The sequence below is a fragment of the Psammomys obesus genome, unplaced genomic scaffold (genome assembly GCF_907164565.1).
Source record: "Psammomys obesus unplaced genomic scaffold, mPsaObe1.curated_primary_1811, whole genome shotgun sequence".
Classification (NCBI taxonomy): Eukaryota; Metazoa; Chordata; class Mammalia; order Rodentia; family Muridae; genus Psammomys; species Psammomys obesus.
In genome coordinates, this window is record NW_026596088.1 from 7200319 (window position 1) to 7220949 (window position 20631).

General features: G+C 38.9%; 1 protein-coding gene across 1 annotated transcript in view; it reads right to left on the reverse strand.

The window, feature by feature from the left end:
* Positions 1–20631, reverse strand: part of LOC129691536 (phospholipid-transporting ATPase ABCA3-like) — a 126411-nt gene that overhangs the window by 23705 nt on the left and 82075 nt on the right. The window contains exons 18-20 of the mRNA XM_055627698.1: positions 20315–20621; positions 10054–10300; positions 9708–9912 (exon numbers count right to left, since the gene is read on the reverse strand). Of these exons, the coding sequence (XP_055483673.1) occupies positions 9708–9912; positions 10054–10300; positions 20315–20621 (759 nt within the window). The remainder of the gene's footprint in view (positions 1–9707; positions 9913–10053; positions 10301–20314; positions 20622–20631) is intronic.

Consider the following 20631-nt stretch of genomic DNA (forward strand, 5'->3'; position numbering starts at 1 on the left):
TTCCGTGGTGGGAGAAAAAAGAAAGACCTAGGAAACAGGCCACTTTTCTTAGGAGTTCTCTCATGGCTGCTTCACTCAGAGTGCCTCCTGATGGCTATTCTGAACTTCAGAGCGCTTTTTCAATTACTCTTAATTACATTTGAGATGTGAATTGAAGACCACACAGATTTAGAGTGATATAGACTTGGAAAAAATGATTAGTGATACTAATGTAATTTCTAAACATCTATATATTAGCGTGTAATTCTTTTTTTTTTTTTATTGCCAACACTATGTTATTCTTTGTTTTAAATTTATTATTTTTTTTTAACTTATTCACTTTACATCCCAATTGTAGTCTCCTCCCCATTTCATCCTGGTCTCACCCTCCATTTGTTCCCCCACATCCACTTCCCCTAGTCCTCAGAAAAAGGGGGCCCCTTTCCCCTACCAACTGACCCTAGCTTATCAAGTCCCATCAGGACTGGCTGAATCCTCTTCCTCTGTGGTCTGGGAAGGCTGGCCCGCCAAGGGGAAGTGATCTAAGAGCAGGTAACAGAGTCCTTGTCAGAGATGGTCCCTGCTCCCCTTACTAGGGAACCCACATGGAGGCTAAGCTGCCTATCAGTTACATATGAGCAGGGTGCCTAGGTCCTTTCCATGAATGGTTCTTGGTTGGTGCATCAGTTTCTGCAGGTCTCCCTTGGTCCAGATTTGTTGGCTTTGTAGTTCTCTTGTGGAGCACCTATCTCCTATGTGTCTTTCTGTTGCCCTATTCTTCCATAAGACTCTTTGCACTCTGCCCAAAGTTTGGCTATGAGTCTCAGCATCTGCTTAAATTCCCTGGTGGATAGAGTCTTTCAGAGGACATCTACGGTAGGATCCCATGTTGCAGGATATTTGATCACATTGTGAACCCCAAAATTGTGAACTATAAAACACTCTTTTTTGTTTGGTGTGGTTGAGTTCTATCACACACCTTTAATCCAAGAGCTTTCTGTTAATTATGAACAGGTGATTATGGTGTGGTTCATCTAGCCCTAGCACACATCTTTAGTCCAAGAGCTTTCTGTACATAGGATTTAATAAAGTTAACCCTAGGTCAAGAGGTGGAGCAAGAAACCAGCTAATAGGGATAAAAGAGTAGGAGGGACTTTGAGTTGAGGGTATTTAGAACAGGGTGGAGAATAAAAGAGGGCTCTTTGGGGCTTTAGATTAGGTCTTGGGCTTTTTGGCCTTTTCCTCCTGGGCTATCAGCTGAGCTAGTGAGCTCCCCCCCAACACACACTGGGACCTGAGCTGAGAAGGAAGGTCAGCGGGATACTTTCTCTGCCTCTCTGAGCTAGGAAGTTTTCAAGCCAGCACCTGGCTCCTGAGTCTTCATTGGTAAAATCGAACAGTTGGGATTTTTGTTTTGTTTTGTTTTTTAGACAACACCTCCCTCCTGTCCCCTCTCTTCAACCGCTTCTAGTGTCTATTCTATTTGCTTTTCTGAATGAGAAGTAAGCATCCTCTCTAGGGTGCTCCTTGTTACTTAGCTTCTTTAGGTCTGTGGATTGTAGTATGGTTATCCTGTATTACATGGCTAATATCTGCTTATAAGTGAGTGCATAATACCATGCGTGTCTTTCTGTATCTGATTGCCTTACTCATAAAAATTAGTCTGTAAATTTTATGATGTCTTTGTTTTTAATAGCTGAATAGTATTCCATTGTGTATATATACCACAGTTTCTTTATCCATTCTTCGTTTGAAGGACATATGGGTTGTTTCCAGTTTCTGGCTATTATGACTAAAACCACTATGAACACAGTTGAGCAAGTGTCCTTGTTATATGGTGGAGTGTCTTTTGGGCATATACTCAGGAGTGGTATAGCTTAAGGTATGGCTGTTACCAATTTTCTGAGGAAGTGCAAGATTGATTTTCAAAGTGGTTATACAAGTTTGCACTCCCACCAGCAATGGAGGAGGGTTTTCCATGCTCCTCATCCTCACCAGCATGTGCTGTCACTTGAGTTTTTGATCTTAGCCATTCTGATAAGTGTAAGATGAAATCTCAGAGACTTACATTGACTACATTGACTAATGATATTGAATATTTCTTTAAGTGCTTCTCGGCCATTTGATATTCCTCTGTTGAGAATTCTGTTTAGCTCTATACCTTATTTTTTGATTGGATTACTTAATTTGTTGGTGTTTAATTTCTTGAGTTTTTTACATCTGTTGGATGTAGGGTTGGTGAAGAGCTTTTCCCAGTCTGTACTTTTGTCATTTTGTTCTGTTGATAGTGTCCTTTACAGAAGCTTTTCAGTTTCACGAGGTCCCACTTATTAATTGTTGATCTTAGAGCCTGGGCTGTTGGTGTTCTGTTCAGTAAGTTGTCTTCTGTGCCAATGAGTTCAAGGTTCTTCCTCATTTTTTTTCTTCTAATAGATTTGGTGGATCTTGTATTATGTTGAGGTCTTTGATCCACCTGAACTTTAGTTTTGTGAAGGGTGATAAATTTCGATCTATTTGCCTTTTTCTGCATGTAGACATCCAGCTAGACCAGCGCCATTTGTTGAAGATGCTATCTTACAGCTGTATCTTATGATTAGTGACATGATTATTTAGCAAGATCACTAATTTGTGGAAGGAAAGGCTAAATTAAGACTGTTCTGTTAGAATCTTGTGTAGTTCTTGGAAATGTTTTCTATTCAAGCTAGTATCTAAAGGAAGCACATGAAGAGAACTGGTCATCACAGATCAAATAATCTAATGGCCCTAACTGTGGTTGGATCCTCCTCTTTTAGTAAAGAGGACTGTATAGTCAGGAAGAAACTATGGGGAACCTAGAGACATCTTTTTCTAAGGCTCACAAGTGTCAGAAAAGACCTAATTAGAACTGGTTTCAAAGTTCATTTAAAGTTACCTGGATAAGTGAAGCAATATACTCTGTTGTTCTACAAGATTTGAGTCAACAAAGTAAAAATAGGAAATTAAAAAATAATGTAAATTAAATGAAATTAGAATTTTCTTGAAATAAGCTGCTGTGAAAGTTTATATGAAAACAAACAAACAAACAAACAAACAAACAAACAAAAACATGTCACACAAGAGGACATTCTGCCAAAGAAGATTAATAGGAGTGGGCAATAGTAGTGCATAAAATAATTAAATGTATTTTAAAACTGCCACAATTAAGAGACACTGTTACAAGCAGCATATTACAGAGTTGTGAAACATAGTTCATGTGCCAGACTTCCTGCTTTTATGCACAAGACTCTGGGTACTTGTCCTAAGTACCATCATAAAGTGGTCCATTGCATACACACCAATATCGTAAAACTATACAATTCAAAATATACTTAAAAGCATATTTGTAGTTATTATAGTACAAAATGAATATTTCAAATCCCAAAAGACTTATCCTTTAAAAAGAATTTAAGAGCAATGAATTGGCTATTTAAGAAAAAACAGAATCATTATACCATGTCATACCAAGAAATAGTTTTTGACAGAGGGGGAAAATATCCAATAACCATATTGGTGAAATAAGCTATGTCTGAGGCTTTAAAGACTGAAGAAGAAAATGTTCCTCCCTGAATATTTTATGGAATGGAGGATCTAATGAGAACAGCATATTTTGAGGCTTATCTTCAAATCAATATTGATTTAGCTATGGAAATCCTTGCTAAGGTCAGTAATTCTAACAGTCACTTAAATTTAAGCTTATCAGAAGATGTGCTTCTGTTTACATTCTCCAATAAATGTCTAATGAAGAGATAAGCAGGGAACCAAGTTCATGTCAGAGACAGTCCCTGCTGCCCTTACTAGGGAACCCAATGTAGACTGAGCTGTCTTTGGGCCACATTTGCCCAGAGGGTCTAGGTCCTCTCCATGCATGGTCCCTGGTTGGTGCATGAGTCTCTGCTGACCCCCTGGGCTCAGATTTTTTGGCTTTGTTGGTCTCCTTGTGAAGCTCCTGTTCCCTCTGGGTCCTTCTCTCTCCCTTTTCTTCTATAAGATTCCCTGTGCTCTGACCAAAGTTTGGCTGTGAGTCTCTGCATCTACTTTGCTCTTCTGCTGGGTGGAGTCTTTTAGAGAACATCTGAGGTAGGCTCCCATCCTGTTCTCTCTCTTCTACTGCTTCCGGTGTCTATCTTGTTTTCCCTTCTGAATGAGAATTAAGCATCTTCCCTTGTGTCCTCCTTGTTGTTTAGCTTCTTTAGGTCTGTAGATTTTAATTTCTTCATATCCACTTATAAGTGAGTATATACCATGTGTGTCTCTGCTTCTGGGATACCTCACTCAGGATGATCTCTTCTAGTTCTATCCAATTGCCTGCAAATTTCCTGACTTTCTTGTTTTTAATAGGTGACTAGAATTCCATTGTGTAAATGTACCACAATTTCTGTACCCATTCTTTGGTTGAGGGACATCTAGGTTGTTTCTAGATTCTGGCTATTATGAATAAAGCTGCTATGAACATAGTTGAGCAAATGTCCTTGAGCATCTTTTGGATATATGCCCAGGAGTCGTATAGCTTGGTCTTGAGGTAGTGGGACTTCATGAAACTGAAAAGCTTCTGTAAAGCAAAAGACACAGCCAACAGAACAAAACGAAAGCCTACAAACTGGGAAAAGATCTTCACCAACCCTACATCTGACAGAGGAGTACTATCCAGAATATATAATAAACTAAAAAAATTAAACACCACCAAACCAAATAATCCAATTAAAAATGGGGTACAGAGATAACAGAGAATTCTCAACAGAGCAATATCGAATGATGAAGAGCACTTAAAGATATGTTCAACGTCCTTAGTCATCAGAGAAATGCAAATCAAAATGACTCTGAGATTCCACCTTACAGCCATCAGAATTGCTCAGACCAAAAACTCAAGTGACAACACATGCTAGAAAGGAGGTGGAGAAAGGGGAACACTCCTCCATTTCTAGTGACTATGTAAACTTGTAAAAGCACTTTGGAAATCAATCTGGTGCTTTCCCAGAAAACTGGGAACAGTGCTACCCAACATCCAGCTATACCACTCTAGAGCATATATCTGGAAAGACATTCTATTCATATGGATTGGTACAATTAACATTGTGAAAAATAACAATTTTGTCAAGAGCAACCCCAACCAAAACCCCCATCTCATTCTTCACAGAAATAGAAAAGCCTATACTAAAATTCATATTGAGCCACAAAAGAACTCAGATAACCAAAAGAATCCTGAGGGGGAAAAAGAACATTTCTGGAGAGATTACTACTCCAGATCTTAAGATATATTACAGGGCTATAGTAATAAAGACAATATGATACTGGCGCAAAACCAGACATACACACCAATGGAACAAAACTCAAGCATGGGTACACATATTCAGCCACTTATATTTGACAAAGATGCCAAAAATGTATATTAGAGAAAAGACAGAATCTTCTATGAATGCTGCTTGTAATATTGGATGTGCGCATGCAGGAGAATGATAGAATTTGTATCTATCACCTTGCACACAACTCCAAATGATCAAATCCTCAATGTGAAAATGGAAAAACGGAAGTTGCTAGAAGGAAATCTAGGCAATTCCCTCCATGATACATATGTAAACAGCACTTTCTGAATAGGACTCCACTTGCCCTGTAATTTTGGCAAATAAGACTTTATAAAACTAGAAGGCATCTTCATAGCTGAAGAAACAGTCAGGTGAAGAGGACGCCCATAGAACACATAAATAACTCAAAAAACAGAACCAAAAAAAAAAAAAAACCTAACCCCACCCAACCATCAAAACAAAGAAAAACAACGGCAACAACAAGAAAGAGCCCCCTCCAAACAATTAAAAATGACTAAGAAATATCTCAAAGAATTTTCACGGTCCTTATTAATTAGGAAAATGCAAACCAAAATGACTTTCAGATTTTATCTTCAGTCAGAATGGCAAAGATCAATGGAACAACTGGCAACAAATACCAGAGAGGGAAGGTGGTGAAAGGGAACCCTTATTCACTGTTGGTGGGAATGCAAACTGGTTGATAAATCAGTTTGGAAAGTACTCAACAATTAAATAAATAAATTTACCTATTGCCCAGTTTTAGCAATTCTTAGCATACGCCCAAAGAACTTGATATCCTATTCGACGGGTGCTTGTTAAGCCCTGTGTAATGCTGTTTTATTCACATCAGCCAGTAGAAGCAAACAACCTATATGTATTGCAATTAATGAATACATAATGAAGATGTGTTACGTATATACTATACAATACTATACAGCTATAAGGAAAAAAGAAATTTGCAGGTTAAATTGATGGAACTAGAAAACATTATATTTTATGAAGTAACCCAGACACAGAAAGACAAACATTGCATTTTCTCTCTCATCTGAGGTTCCTAGCTCCAAATACTTATATGTGAATATATAACTTAGAGTAACTGCAGAAATCAGGAAAATAAAATGGGGCAATTGTGCAGTGTAGGATGGAAATGGTGATCAGAAAAGCAGGTTACAAGTGATCTAAATAGTTAAATGGGAAAATGGGGGCCCTAATTAGAGAAGAAGAGGGAGATAAATATCGAGGAAAGAGGGTAAAATAAAAGTAAGGATGTCTTGTTAATATATGAATATTCATACACAGGTAAATAAAAAACTTCCCATCTGGGCTGACAGTGTTCCCTCCTACAGGCATAAACCGTCTATCAAAATACATAACACCAGGCATGAGAAGGCCCCTTTTGAGTTTGTTCGTTAGGGCTGTCCAAGAGACTCCCCCAAAATTATATTGCCCATTGCTATTGCTACAGACGTGGAAGTTGAATTCCTATTCCTTAAGACATCATGCAGTTGGGGCACAGGTCCTTGAACTGGAAATGACCCCAATGCCCCCTCCCTGAGGCTAGCTTTTATGGTAGCATATGAGCTTCCAAAGGAGGGAAGTAACTGACAGTCCTACCCAGCTATCACATATGAACCACAACAATGAGTAGATTAGCAAGCATACCTTGATGGTAAACACTGCTCCCTGATTGCATTTAAGACCCACTCAACAAGAAGGAAACCATACCTTATACTGGGGACTTACCCAACTACTCAGAGTTAGTGAAGTCATGGATCTTGGAGGAGAACCTTCAACTACTACTTTACCAAACAAGCATAACACCCAAGAACACTCTAAGTATTTGTTCTTTTACCCACAGATAAGTGTAGTCCTAACTCCATATCAAGAAAACTTTGCAAGAGATAGAGAAAACCATAATCAATCAAAATACAGAATTGTGGAGCCCAGTCCCAACTAATACAACTATGGAGGGAATGGAAAAATCAGTAAGAGCCAGAGATACGGGGGGTTTGCTGTGATGTTGTGTTTCCTACTAATGTTAGAAGCTATGCTCACAAAGTCTCACTAACATGGCTGCCTAAACATGACTTGAATAAGGACGACACTAATAGACATGTTAAAGTGGATGTAAGAAAGCTCAGGAGACCTTTCTCCTAGACAGAGAACTACAGGCAATTAAATAATAGAGTGGGAGAAAGAGCCTTCCCTAGGGTGGAACACGCCAATTCATTACACAATACTAAATGGTCAATCCTAAAAACATAGATACAGAAGTAAAATTATATAGATTGAGAGGGTTGTATTTATGTGTTTAGGAACACACATACACACATACTCATCATCACTACCACCACCACCACCACCACCATTACCATCACCCACCACCGATAACGACAACAATAAATGAAAAAAGAGGCCATGAATTTGAGAGTAAGGGGGAGAATATGGAAAAGTTTGAGGGGAGAAAGGGGAAGGGGAAATTGATGTAATTATATTATAATCTCACGAAATAAAAAAAACAAAGAGGAAATTATGAACAGGGCAGCAGAAATAAGTGGAAACAGGATAAATTGTCCAGGATAACTCTGAATATGAGTGACAACAGGTTTTATAGTGACCCCAAAGTTCTGACTACCCTAGGTGGGTAAAAGTAGAGGACTTCTCTGAGCCTCGATTTTCTGCTTATAAATACGGTGAGTTGAGTCGTGTCCAATGTTTGTGGTATCACATAAACACAAACACAAAAACAAACATGTATGGCCATTAGCCATACATAGTAATATTGGTATATTGAAAAAATAGATACTGTCGCTTATATCTTGCTTTTTAATGTCATCTAGAAAATGATGTAAGTGTGCCAGCCAAGTTTTAAGAACCATAGAAAAAAGTGACACTTTGGCATGGCTATTAAAAGATTCAAGTTTGTTCAGTTAATTTTAGATTAAATTTTCCATTAATTTGTAGTGTATGTGTGTGTGTGTGTGTGTGTGTGCAGAAATCAGAGGACAACTCTCTCCTTCCACTATGTGGAAGTCAGCTCTCTCCTTCAACTATGCAGTCACCAGCTTTGACAGAAACTGCTGGCATCTTGGTAGCCTAATATTGACTTTAACAGTGCACTCCATAGAGGGGAGACTGTACCAGGCTTGAATTAGTGAAATATAAGCAAATGGGCCTTCAACAAGATGGTGATCTTCTCTTGCCATGTTTCTTGGATGATGGACTATGTACCGGAGACTGGGATTGGCAATAGTAGCCAGTCCTGCACATCCAAAAATGAAGTGAACTCAGTTCTCTCCAACTTAAAACTTGTTTGTGTGTACACAGTATTTTCTCTACCACTATTCCTGGACTCTGGTCTAATGTGAGCAGCTCTTACAGCTGGTGAGATCCTGACTCTCTCCTCAGAACCAGTTCTTAGACGCCTCTGCAACAAATATGAATCTTCTTGTGGGAGCCAAACTGATAAAACAATGCTTCCATCTTTTTTTTCTCTACAAAAATTTGTTACTATTTCACAGTATAGTCTCCAGTTGGGAATTCATAGTTCACCTTTCATAATAGTAGCTGGTATACTTTATAATGATCAATTTCCAGTTCTGTGTCAACTGAGAATCAGTAAACTTTGTAAAGACTGAGACAGTATTTTATTCTCAACATTCTGTCTTCCACGCCTTCTCTATAGAAGGGAATTTACTTATTTTAATCATATCTTCTTTCTCGTAACTAGGTGGCCTTTGTAGCATATTTACCCAAAAGATTCCCAGAAAACAAGTGTTGCTATTGTTTACTAATGAGTAAAATAATTAAGTAACAGATGGTGTGCGTTCTTACATATGTACTCTCTAGACCACTTTCTCAGTGGTTCAAAATGAGAACCAAGTCAAGAGTTCTGCTCTGGAGACTGGCCATGCTTAATGGGGAATGTAAGTGTGCAGGTGGACAGTAACAGATGCTGGCCTGTTTTGCTCGTTTTTAACCTTTATTTTATTTGGGGTTTCTTAAAGCCTCTCCTTTTCCTGTTGTACTCATTTTTAAACTCTGACCCTAGACTGGAGTCTAAACTATGTAGGGCAGTTCCGATTTCCCCAGCAGCCACACTAGGACCAATAAGGCACTGTCCTAGCTGCAATTAACCTGCCAGTGCAAATTAAAAGATTTTGAGTAGATTTTGGCCAGGGCACACTGGTGAGCAAATATATCACAGCAAATACATGGCTTCTCTCCAGTGAAAGAATCAGAGGCAGGACATTTCCTTAATGAGGGTATGCAGTAAAGCTCTGGCATGGTAAGTCAATGTGCTTTCCAATTACTTGACAATGTTCATTTTCTGCTAAAATCACTCGAGTGGATGTTAGTGTGACCCACAGGAGGAAGAAGACACTTCATGCAATTTCAGCTGATACTCACCAGCAGTACACAGCAGTGAATGAGGAAGAAGATGAGGTCACACAACAAGGCAGAGAGCCAGTAAGCAAGCACGTAGACCCCACTCAGAAACTGGATGTGCTTGGCTTGACTGATTCTCTCAGTCACTGTCTGGAGACTAAAAGTCCCAACCACCACAGAAATGCCAAAAGCCAAACACTGTACTATTTGCAGTCCATTTACAGGCCTATAGAAGAGGAAATAAAATATGAAATAAACTAAGAAATATAGGTAGGAAATACTGACATTAGCCATTTTTCAAATGTATATGACCAAACAGCAAAGGTATGTTAAGATTCAATTGCAGAAAAAGAAAAATCATACATACACCGTGTTTGAACCAAAATGAGGGCGAGGTTGAGGCTTGTTGAAGACAGTGATAGAAGCATCAGGACCAGAAAGCATCATAAAAAGAATGTTGTCTAATATTGCTAGGGATATTGCAGATGAGTGGTATGCCTCATTATTGAAGAAAATCGTGAGTACTGTTTTGTTTTTCTCAACGTCAATAGAAAATGCAACAATGCAGAAGCTACGGCAGTTTTTATTTTCCAATATGTAATCATTTATATCACCTAGAATGGAAAAAGAAAATGTCAGTGAGCCAACATGTAGTATATTTCCTAGAACCTAAATGAGAAAGGAAGAGATTTTAAAATGTTGTGGGTTTTTATTTTTCCACTTACCATTTTGTTTTCCAAATTCTGACAATGGAGGTTTTTTTTTTTTTTTTTTAAGAATTTTACTCCATCATTAATCTTACAATAATCTCACTCTACAATTCATAGCCCAAATCATATATTAAGAATATATTAATTTTTGAGACAGGCTCTATGTATCCCCAGTTGTCTTGGAACTCTATGTAGATCAGGCTAGCCTCAAACTCACAGACAACTACCTGTCTCTCCCATGTGCTGGAATTAAAGATGTGCAGCACTATGTCTGGTTTAAGAACATATTTTTCTTAACTGTGTAGAACAAGCATGATTTATTACTTTTAAAGAGTTGCTCTGGCTATTTTTTTTTTCATTTGCATTTCTGTATAAATTTTAGAGTTAGCCTACAACTTTCTGTAAAGCATCCAATGAAATTGCACTGAACATATATTTGGGAAAATTGTTATTCCAGAAAGAGCCTTTTAAAACATGATATGGGAAGCCTTCCATGATTTTTATAATTAATTAATTTTAAATTTTTGAGACTGTAATTTAATGACAATGTTTCTCTTTCCCCTCCCTTTCCTTCCAAATCTCCCATGTACCCTGCCCCACTCTCCTTAAGATTCATGGCCTCTTTTACATGCACATATATTCCTAAATATAATCCACTCAGTCCTGTTGTTCCTTGTACATGTGTTTTCAGGGCTAACCATTTGACACTGGACAAACAGCTGGTGTGCTCTTCCCTGGGGAGGACCTCATCTCCTACTCTGAGCTTTACTCAGTTGCCTGTGTAGGGCTGAGGCTTTGAGGGATTTCCCTCATCCACTTTGGCATGTCCATTGGTGTCAGTCTTGCTCAGTTCATGTTTTGGCAGTCCTGTTGGTGAGGCTTTATGGGTACAGCTTCTGATGTTTCTAGGACACATAACTCTCACAGCAAACTCTCTGTTTCTCTGGGTCTTACACACTTTCCACCTCATCTTCTACAATGTTCTCCAAGCCTGAGGTGTGGTAGTGTTTTGTAGGTGTATCCATTAGGATGGGGCTCCACAACTCTGCATTTTGATTGTTTGTGGTGTTCTGTAGTGCTCTCCATCTGTTGCAAAGAGAAGTTTTCCTTGTTGAGGGGTGAAGACTGCACTTATCTGTGGGTATAAGGACAAATGTTTATAGATTGTTGTTACGGATTATGCTGGTTTAGTAACTTAATGGTTGTAGACTGTCCTCCAATAACCATGGCATCACTAGCACTGTGTCCAGTACCATTCATGGTGTCCCTCTTGTAACGCAGGTTTTAAGTTTGTCCACTGTCTAGAAGGCTGCCTTGTGGAAGAACATTCTTCACTCTGCCCCATCCCTAGTTCACATCTTCTTTACATACGCTTCTGCACCCTACATGGAAAACTTTACATCTCTGAAGGAAGATAGACAAAGACACTAGAAAATGGAAAGTTATTCCATGCTCACAGATTGGTAGAATTAACATTGTGAAAATGGCCATTCTACCAAAAGCTATTTACAGATTCAATGCAATACCAATCAAAAATTCCATCTCCTTCATAAACACAGGAAAAAAATATCTTAAAATTCATATGGAACCACAAAGGACTTTTGATGACCAAAAAAATCCTAAGAAGAGAACAGTGCAAGAGGGATTATCAGCTCACATCTTAGGATATGTTACAGAGCCGTAGTGGTAGTAGTAAAAGCAGCATCATGGTGTGTAGGCCAATGAAACCAAATTGCAGATCCAAGCACAGTGAGCAAATGACCCAATTAAGAATGGGTTTGGGACCTGGATAAAGAGTAGTCAAAAGAAGAAAAAAGATTGGCTAAGAAACACCTCAAAATTTTTTCTTTGTTCCCCAAATTAGGGAGATACAAGTCAAAAAGTTTGAGATTTTAGCTGACCTAGGCAGAATGACAAAAATCAACAGAATAATCTACAACAAATGTTGGAGGTAATGCAGGGGAAAGGAAGTCCTTATTCACTGTCGGTAGGATTGCAAACTGATGGTAGCCAGTATAAGAATTAGTGTGGAAAATATTAAAAAAGCTAAAAATGGACCAAATATACCACTTCTTGCTTTATGCCCAAAGGACTTGACATCCTACTCTGAAATACTTTCTTAGCCATATTCATTGTTGCTCTAATCACAATAGCTAGGAAATGAGAATAGGATAAATGACTTAGAAATGTCAAATGGATAATGAAAATGTGTTTACATACACATGATAGAATACTATTTAGTTGTATAAAAAATATAAAATCATGAACTTTGTAGGTAAATGGATAGACCTAGAAAAGATCATGTATCCATTCTTCAGCTGAGGGACATCTAGGTTGGTTCCAGATGCTGGTTATTATGAATAAAACTGTTATGAACATAGTTGAGCAAATGTCCTTGTGGCATGGTAGAGCATCTTTCAAGTATATGCCCAGGAGTTGTATAACTGGTTCTTGGGTGTAGCGCTATCCCCAATTTTCTGAGCGCCAGACTGATTTCCAAAGTGGCTGTATAAGTTTGCACTCCCATCAGCAATGGAGGGTTCCCCTTTCTCCAAATCCTTGCCAGCATGTGCTGTCACTTGAGTTTTTGATAATAGCCATTCTGATGGGTGTGACATGGAATCTCAGAGTTATTTTGACTTGCATTTCCCTGATGACTAAGGATGTTGAGCGTTTCTTTAAGTGTTTCTCCACCATTTGATATTCCTCTGTGGAGAATTCTCTGTTTAGCTCCATTTTAATTGGATTATTGGGTTTGTTGGTGTTTAATTTCTTGAGTTCTTTATATATTTTGGATATTAGCCCTCTGTCAGATGTAGGGCTGGTGAGGCTGTTTTCTCAGTCTGCAGGCTGTCATTTTGTTCTGTTGACAGTGACCTTTACAGAAGCTTTCAGTTTCATGAGGTCCCATTTATTGTTGATCTTAGAGCCTGAGCTGTTGGTGTTCTGTTCAGGAAGTTGTCTACTGTGCCAATGAGTTCAAGGCTCTTCCCCACTTTTTCTTCTAATAGATTTAGTGTGTCTGGCTTTATGTTGAGGTCTTTGATCCACTTAGACTTTAATTTGGTGAAGGGTGATGAATGTGGATCTATTTGCCCTTTTCTGAATGCAGACATCCAGTTAGACCAGCACCATTTGTTGAAAATGCTATCTTTTTCCCATTGTATGGATTTGGCTCCTTTGTCAAATATCAAGTGTGGGTTTACTTCTGGGTTTTAGTTTCAATTCCATTGATCCACCAGTCTGTGTCTATGCCAGGACCATGAAGTTTTTATTATTGTTGCTGTATAGTACAGCTTGAGATCAGGGATGGGGACACCGCCAGAAGATCTTTTATAATACAGGATTGTTTTAGCTATTCTGTTTTTTTCCCATATGAACTTGAGAATTGTTCTTTCAAGGTCTGTAAAGAAACAAACTAGAAATCTCTCAACTGAAGAATGGATAAAACAATTTTGGTACATTTACACAAGGATACTACTCAGCTATTAAAAGCTAGGAAATCATGAAAATTTCAGGCAAATGGATGGAACTAGAAAAGATCATACTGAGTGAGGTAACCCAGAACTAGAATGACACACATGGTATAAACTCACTTATAAAAGTATATTAGTTATATAGTATAGGATAACCATACTAAAATCCATATACCCGAATAAGCGAAATAACAAGGAGGACCCTAGGGAGGATGCTAATCTCATTCAGAAGGGCAAATAGAATAAACATTGGAAGTAGTCAAAGAGAGAGAACATGATGGAAGCCTACCATAGATGTCCTCTGAAAGAATCCATCCAGCATGGGATCGAAGCAGATATTGAAACTCATAGCCAAACTTTGGACAGAGCAAAGACACTCTTATGGAAGAGTAGGGAGGGGGATAGAAGGACCCTGAGGGGACAGGAGCTCCATAAGGAGACCAACAAGGCCAACAAATCTGGGCCCAAGGGTCCTGAAGAGACTGATGCCTCCCACTCAGATGTAGCCCATAGGCATCTCAGTCTTCATGTGGTTTCCCTACTAAGGGGAGCAGGGGTTATCCCTCACATGGATCCTGTTACCCACTCTTTGATCACTTCTCCCTGGCTGCATCAGGCCACAGCAGAAGAGGATACAGGCGGTCCTGGGGAGACTTGATAGGCTAGGGTCAGATGGTAGGGGAGGAAGGCTCCCACTTTCTGTGGTTTAGGGGGAGGGAGATAGAGGGAAAGAGAGAGAAAGGGTGGGACCTGGAGGAGACAGTGGAAGGGTCTATAATTGGGATATAAAGTGAATAAATTATAAAAATAAAAAAAAATGGAAAAAAGATCATATAGAGTGAGGTAACCCAGATCCAGAAAGTCAAGCATCACATGATCTTTCTTATTAGAAACTCCTAGCTCCAAATCTTCAGATGTGAATACATCTGTAGTAACTACAGAAATCAGGAAAGTAAAATGAGACCATTGCCAGGATAAAGTGTTTGGGGAGCAATAGAGAAGGGAATGGCTAGGTACAAGTGATCTTATTAGGAAAATGGGAAAGTGGGGGCTCTTTAGGTAGTGGGAAGGAGATAAATACAGAAAAAAGTGGGAGGAGTGTAAAGAAAAATAGCAGGGTACAAGTGATCTGAAAGGGGCAATGGGAAAGTGGTGTTTTTAGGAAGTAAATACAAAAGAAGAGGCAGGTTGGTCAAGTAACAATAAGGATGACTGAAAAAGCCATTAAGATTTATACTACTAAGTATTTATTTAAAAAATTACTATACACATGATCCCATGAATAAATATGCACATATATATTTAATGAACTTTTTCCATCTGGGCTGATAATGTCTCCAAAGGCCAAAGACCACCTGAAAAAATTGAATACCAGATATAAGAGGCCCTCTTTTGAGTTGTTGGCCAGGGCTGTTAAAGATTCAGGAGACACACAGCCTAATGCTGTTACCTTTTGTTATGCCCCAGAGGTAAAAGATAAGTTCTTATTGCCGACGACATGATGCACTTCAAAAGCAGAACCCATATGCTGCTTGAATTGGAACTGACCTGAATACTTTCTGATGAGTAGCTTTCATAAACTTCCGAAGAAGGGAGGCAACCAATATTTCTACCCAGTTCAAAAAAACCATTAAACCACACCAATGACCAGCATGTACCTAAGGGTTCAGTACATACACATCTTGGTGATAATCAACAACTCTTAAGGCCCACTCAACAAAAGGGACAGCATACCTAGTAGTGGAAATCTACCTAACTACTGAGTGCTAATGATGTCATGGTTATTGGAGGACAGTCTACAACCATTAAGTTACTAAACCAGCATAATCCGTAACAACAATCTATAAACATTTGTCCTTATACCCACAGATAAGTGCAGTCTTCACCCCTCAACGAGGAAAACTTCTCTTTGCAACAGATGGAGAGCACTACAGAACACCACAAACAATCAAAATGCAGAGTTGTGGAGCCCCATCCTAATGGATACACCTGCAAAACACTACCGCACCTCAGGCTTGGAGAACATTGTAGAAGATGAGGTGGAAAGTGTGTAAGACCCAGAGAAACAGAGAGTTTGCTGTGAGAGTTATGTGTCCTAGAAACATCAGAAGCTATATCCATAAAGCCCCACCAACAGGACTGCTGAAACATGAACTGAGCAAGACTGACACCAATGGACATGCTAAAGTGGATGAGGGAAATCCCTTAAAGCCTCAGCCCTACACAGGCAACTGAGTAAAGCTCAGAGTAGGAGATGTGGTCCTCCCCAGGGAAGACCACACCAGCTGTTTGTCCAGTGTCAAATGGTTAGCCCTGAAAACACATGTACAAGTAACAACAGGACTGAGTGGATTATATTTAGGAATATGTGTGCATGTCAAAGAGGCCATGAATCTTAAGGACAGTGGAACAAGATACATAGAAGAGTTTGGAAAAGGGAAAGGGAGGGGAAAATGCAATTATAGTACAACTTAACAAAACAGACACAACAGAAATTTATTGTCTGGTTATAGCACATCCTGGTTCCAAAATGAGAGATCTACTTTGGTTGCTTTGCCTTCTGTGCTAATCAAGGTCCTAACTTTACCTACCCTATTCTTGGTGGTGGACCTACTTCTCATCCTGGGTGATGACTTTATGTACCTGGTTCTATATGGTAGTTCTAACCCTGCTACAAGAGCTTACAGCTTTATCTCCTGGGCCTAAAACCTCTCTGCCTGCAGTGGCTATGAGAGCCCTGCAACCATATGAACCACTTTTTATCATTCATCTTTTTTCTTTTTTTAAAATTAATTAATTTTTTAAATTAATTACAGTTTATTCAATTTGTATCCCAGCTGTAGCCTCCTCCCTCTGCTCCTCCCACTTTCCTCATCTCCTTTCATGCCCCTCCCCAAGTCCACTGATAGGGGAGATCCTCCTCCCCTTCCCTCTGACCCTAGCCTATCAGGTCTCATCAGGACTGGCTGTACTGTCTTCCTCTGTGCCTGGTAAGGCTGCTCCCCACTCAGGGGGAGGTGATCAAAGAGCCAGCCACTGAGTTCATGCCAGAGACAGTCCCTCTTCCCATTACTAGGGAACCCACTTGGACACTGAGCTGCCATGGATTACATCTGTGCAGGGGTTCTAGGTTATCTCCACGTGTGGTCCTTGGTTGGAGTATCACTCTCAGAAAAGACTCCTGGGCCCAGATTTTTTGGTTCTGTTGCTCTCCTTGTGGAGCTCCTGTCCCATCTAGGTCTTTCTATCTCCCCCTTCTTTCATAGGATTCCCTGCACTCTGCCCAAAGTTCAGTTAAGAGTCTCAGCATCTGCTCTGATACCCTGCTGGGTATAGTCTTTCAGAGGCCCTCTGTGGTAGGCTCCTGTCCTGTTCCCTGTTTTCTCCCTCTTCTCATGTCTATCATATTTGCCTTTCTGAATGATGATTGATTATCTTACCTAGGGTCCTCCTTCTTGCTTAGCTTCTTTAGGTGTACAGATTTTAGTATGTTTATCCTATATTATATGTCCAATATCCACTTCTAAGTGAGTATATACCATGTGTGTCTTTCTGATTCTAGGATACCTCACTCAGGATGATCTTTTCTAGTTCCCACCATTTGCCTGCAAATTTCATGATTTTCTTGTTTTTAATTGCTGAGTAGTATTCTATTGTGTAAATGTACCACAATTTCTGTATCCATTCCTCAGTTAAGGGACATCTGGGTTGTTTCCAGATTCTGGCTATTATGAATAAAGGCACTTTCTCAGACAATTAGGAATAGTGCTACCTCATATCCAAATATTATATCCAAAATATGCTCAAGTATACAACAAAGTCATTTTCTCAACCATTCATCTCTTTTCTTGATGTAAATAAATATTTGAAGCTGTAATTATTTACTGACTCACTGTATGGAATAATATGAGTCCAGTAGCTGTTCCTTGATGTCATCTTTTCAGACAGGAGGTTGCTCTATAAGTTACATAACCATATATTTTAAATATATTGTCCAAACATACTGATTAGTCCTATGGAACATCTTCTTAAGGTGAGAATTTTCTTTTTATATCTCCTATTTTTGCTTAATTTATCTAGTTCCTTTTACAATTTACTACAGATGGCAAGGCTAAAACAAACCATATATTTAATTTCTAAACTCTGTTTAGAAATCTCCTTGGCTAAATATTTTCAACATTTACATGGTCTACTCTCCACAAAGGAGCTCAGTACATTTCAATCAAGTTATTTGCTTCCATGTTTTTATTTTTTAGAATTCATTTTATTTTTAAGTATTATGTGAGATTTTTCCTGCATGAATGTCTGTGCTTTTCTGGCATGCATGGTGAGCACAGAAGCTTGAAGAAGGCATTGGATTCCCTGGAACTGAGGTTACATGTGGTTGTGAGTGCTGGGAGCCTAACGTGGGTCCTCTGAAGAGCAGCCAGTGCTGTTAACCACACAGCCATCTTCCCACATCTTAGTTGCCTCTGCGTAGCAAGGACCACTCTTCCTTTAGTTTTCAATAATGTGCCCCTCATTATCACTTGATCTAACCAGAGCATCCTTAATGTTCATATTTCAACTAATATTATCTTTTGATAATCTTATCCAAAGATAGTATTTTAAGAAAACCTCTCTTTTCTGTATTCATGCTCAGCAGAACCATCTTTAGTGTCGCCTAAAAGCCATTTCAAAACTAGAATTTTTAATAACTTACATCTTCACCTCACAAGCTTCTTGTTACCTTGTTCCAGAGCCAGTTCCATACTTTTGGGTATATACCATAACAACATCCACTTCTTAGTACCAAAATATATTTTTATTTTCTAAGGCTTCCATAAGAAGTCACACAGATTGGATAAGGAAAGCATCAGTTTATTTTCCGGTCTGAAGCCTAGCAGTCTGAGGTAAGTGCTGTGTGGTTTGGTTTCTTTTGACATATTATCTTGCATTTTGGGGAGCAGCTTTGTCTGTGTCTTCACATGGCCTTTCCTTTCTGGGTGCATGTTTACATCTACCTTCCTCTACCTTAAGATTATTTATGTTATTATGTATGTATATGTGGTGTGTGTGTGTGTGTGTGTGTGTGTGAGACCACAGTGGCCAGGAGAGGGATCTGATCCCCTGGAACTGGAGTTTCAGCCTGGCATGGGTGTTAGAAAAGAAATTGGATCCTCTGGAAGGGCATCAGCAGCTCTTAGCAGGTGAGCCATCACTCCAGCTCCCACTCTCCCACAGTCACAGAATTGGGTCCTATGTTAATAACTATTATTTTAAATTTAATTGCCATTTCAAAACTTTACCTGCAAATACAGTCAACAAGATATTTGTAGTTGGGATTTTAACATCACGAGAGGCAAAATTTAGTCTATAACTCCTTTCCTTTTTGTTTTGAAAAGTGGACATTTACGATGTTTATTATAGCAACTCATATATACTAACTACGCTATCATTGTTCTTTTTGTTTTCTTTAAAAATGTTTCTCCTTCTTTGTTTAGTAACCTGTGTGGCTCAAGTGTGTAAATACTATATTTCTATATTTTGCCTAGTGTACAGCTACCAATTTCTCTGTTATACTGAATAAATGATTCTTGCATTTATTTTTATGCCTGGTTCCTGTTGGCTAGCCATGTGTCTGCTATCCTTTTTGACAGCTTCGAGGGCATTAATAGGTTTTGCTCAGTTCTATTAAGCCGGTGGGAATGGGTAAAGAGAGTGACCCTAAGCTACAGTGCTTCAGCCTCATTTTTACGAAGCCATCACAACTGTCTTTGAATGGTCTCACTCTAGTCTGTGCCGTGCTTTTGGTTAATGCCACATGTTCTAAAATGCTTGACTTTAAGAAGTTGTTTACTCAGTGTTCAGATTCATCACGGGCTAGGTCTTGTAACTTGCAACACAGCAAATATACTGAACAAGCTAGCTAAGCTCACTGTTTTTAGTATTAATAAAGATAACACAGAACATACTTAGTTGGGTACATGTTGGACAAATCAAAACGATTATCTACATCTTCTTCAAAAGTTCGTTTATGAAGTCAATTAACTTATCAGCCACTGATTTACAGAATGGCTAATATAAGAAGGGCTGCCTTCATGCAGAGGGAACAACCCATCCTGTGAGAGCCAGGGGAGACAACAGTGGCCTGTCAATGAGAGTAACACTTCTAATGCTAAATTGCACAGCAGTACCATATTTCCATCTTCCCCATCCTCAAGAAGGGTGATGCAATTAACAGACACACATACAGCAAGAAACAAAACAAAACAAAAACAGGCTCCACCAGTAAACCGTTGTCTTGAAGTGTCTATTTTGCCTTTGATTTAGCTGCCTCTGACATAACTGGTGATTAGAAGGATGGGAAAGAAGTGAGTAGCTAAATATATTTATATCCATTGCAAATGACAAGTAGGTCTTTACAAAGTACTAGACTCTTCTTTTTGTAAACAAATCTTACCTTTTATTTTTTTAAAGTTTTGATTCTTTGAGTTTAGAAAAATCTTCAGGTTTTTTGTGAATTTCAGAGCCAAATCAGATTTCTTTGAAACTGAGTAAGGAACAATGGTTTTACCATAGTGACTCAAATTCAACTCCCTTTCAGGTATATCATCAGCAGCGTCATCATCTGAATTCAGAGCTAATAAGAGATATGTAGTGACAACCAAAATTACTATTATCTGTAGCAACATCAACTTCCAGTTGCGGCAAATGAACAGTGCTCTTTTTATAAACATGGAATAAAATTGTTGGCGGTAAAGTGGAAACTATAAAGAG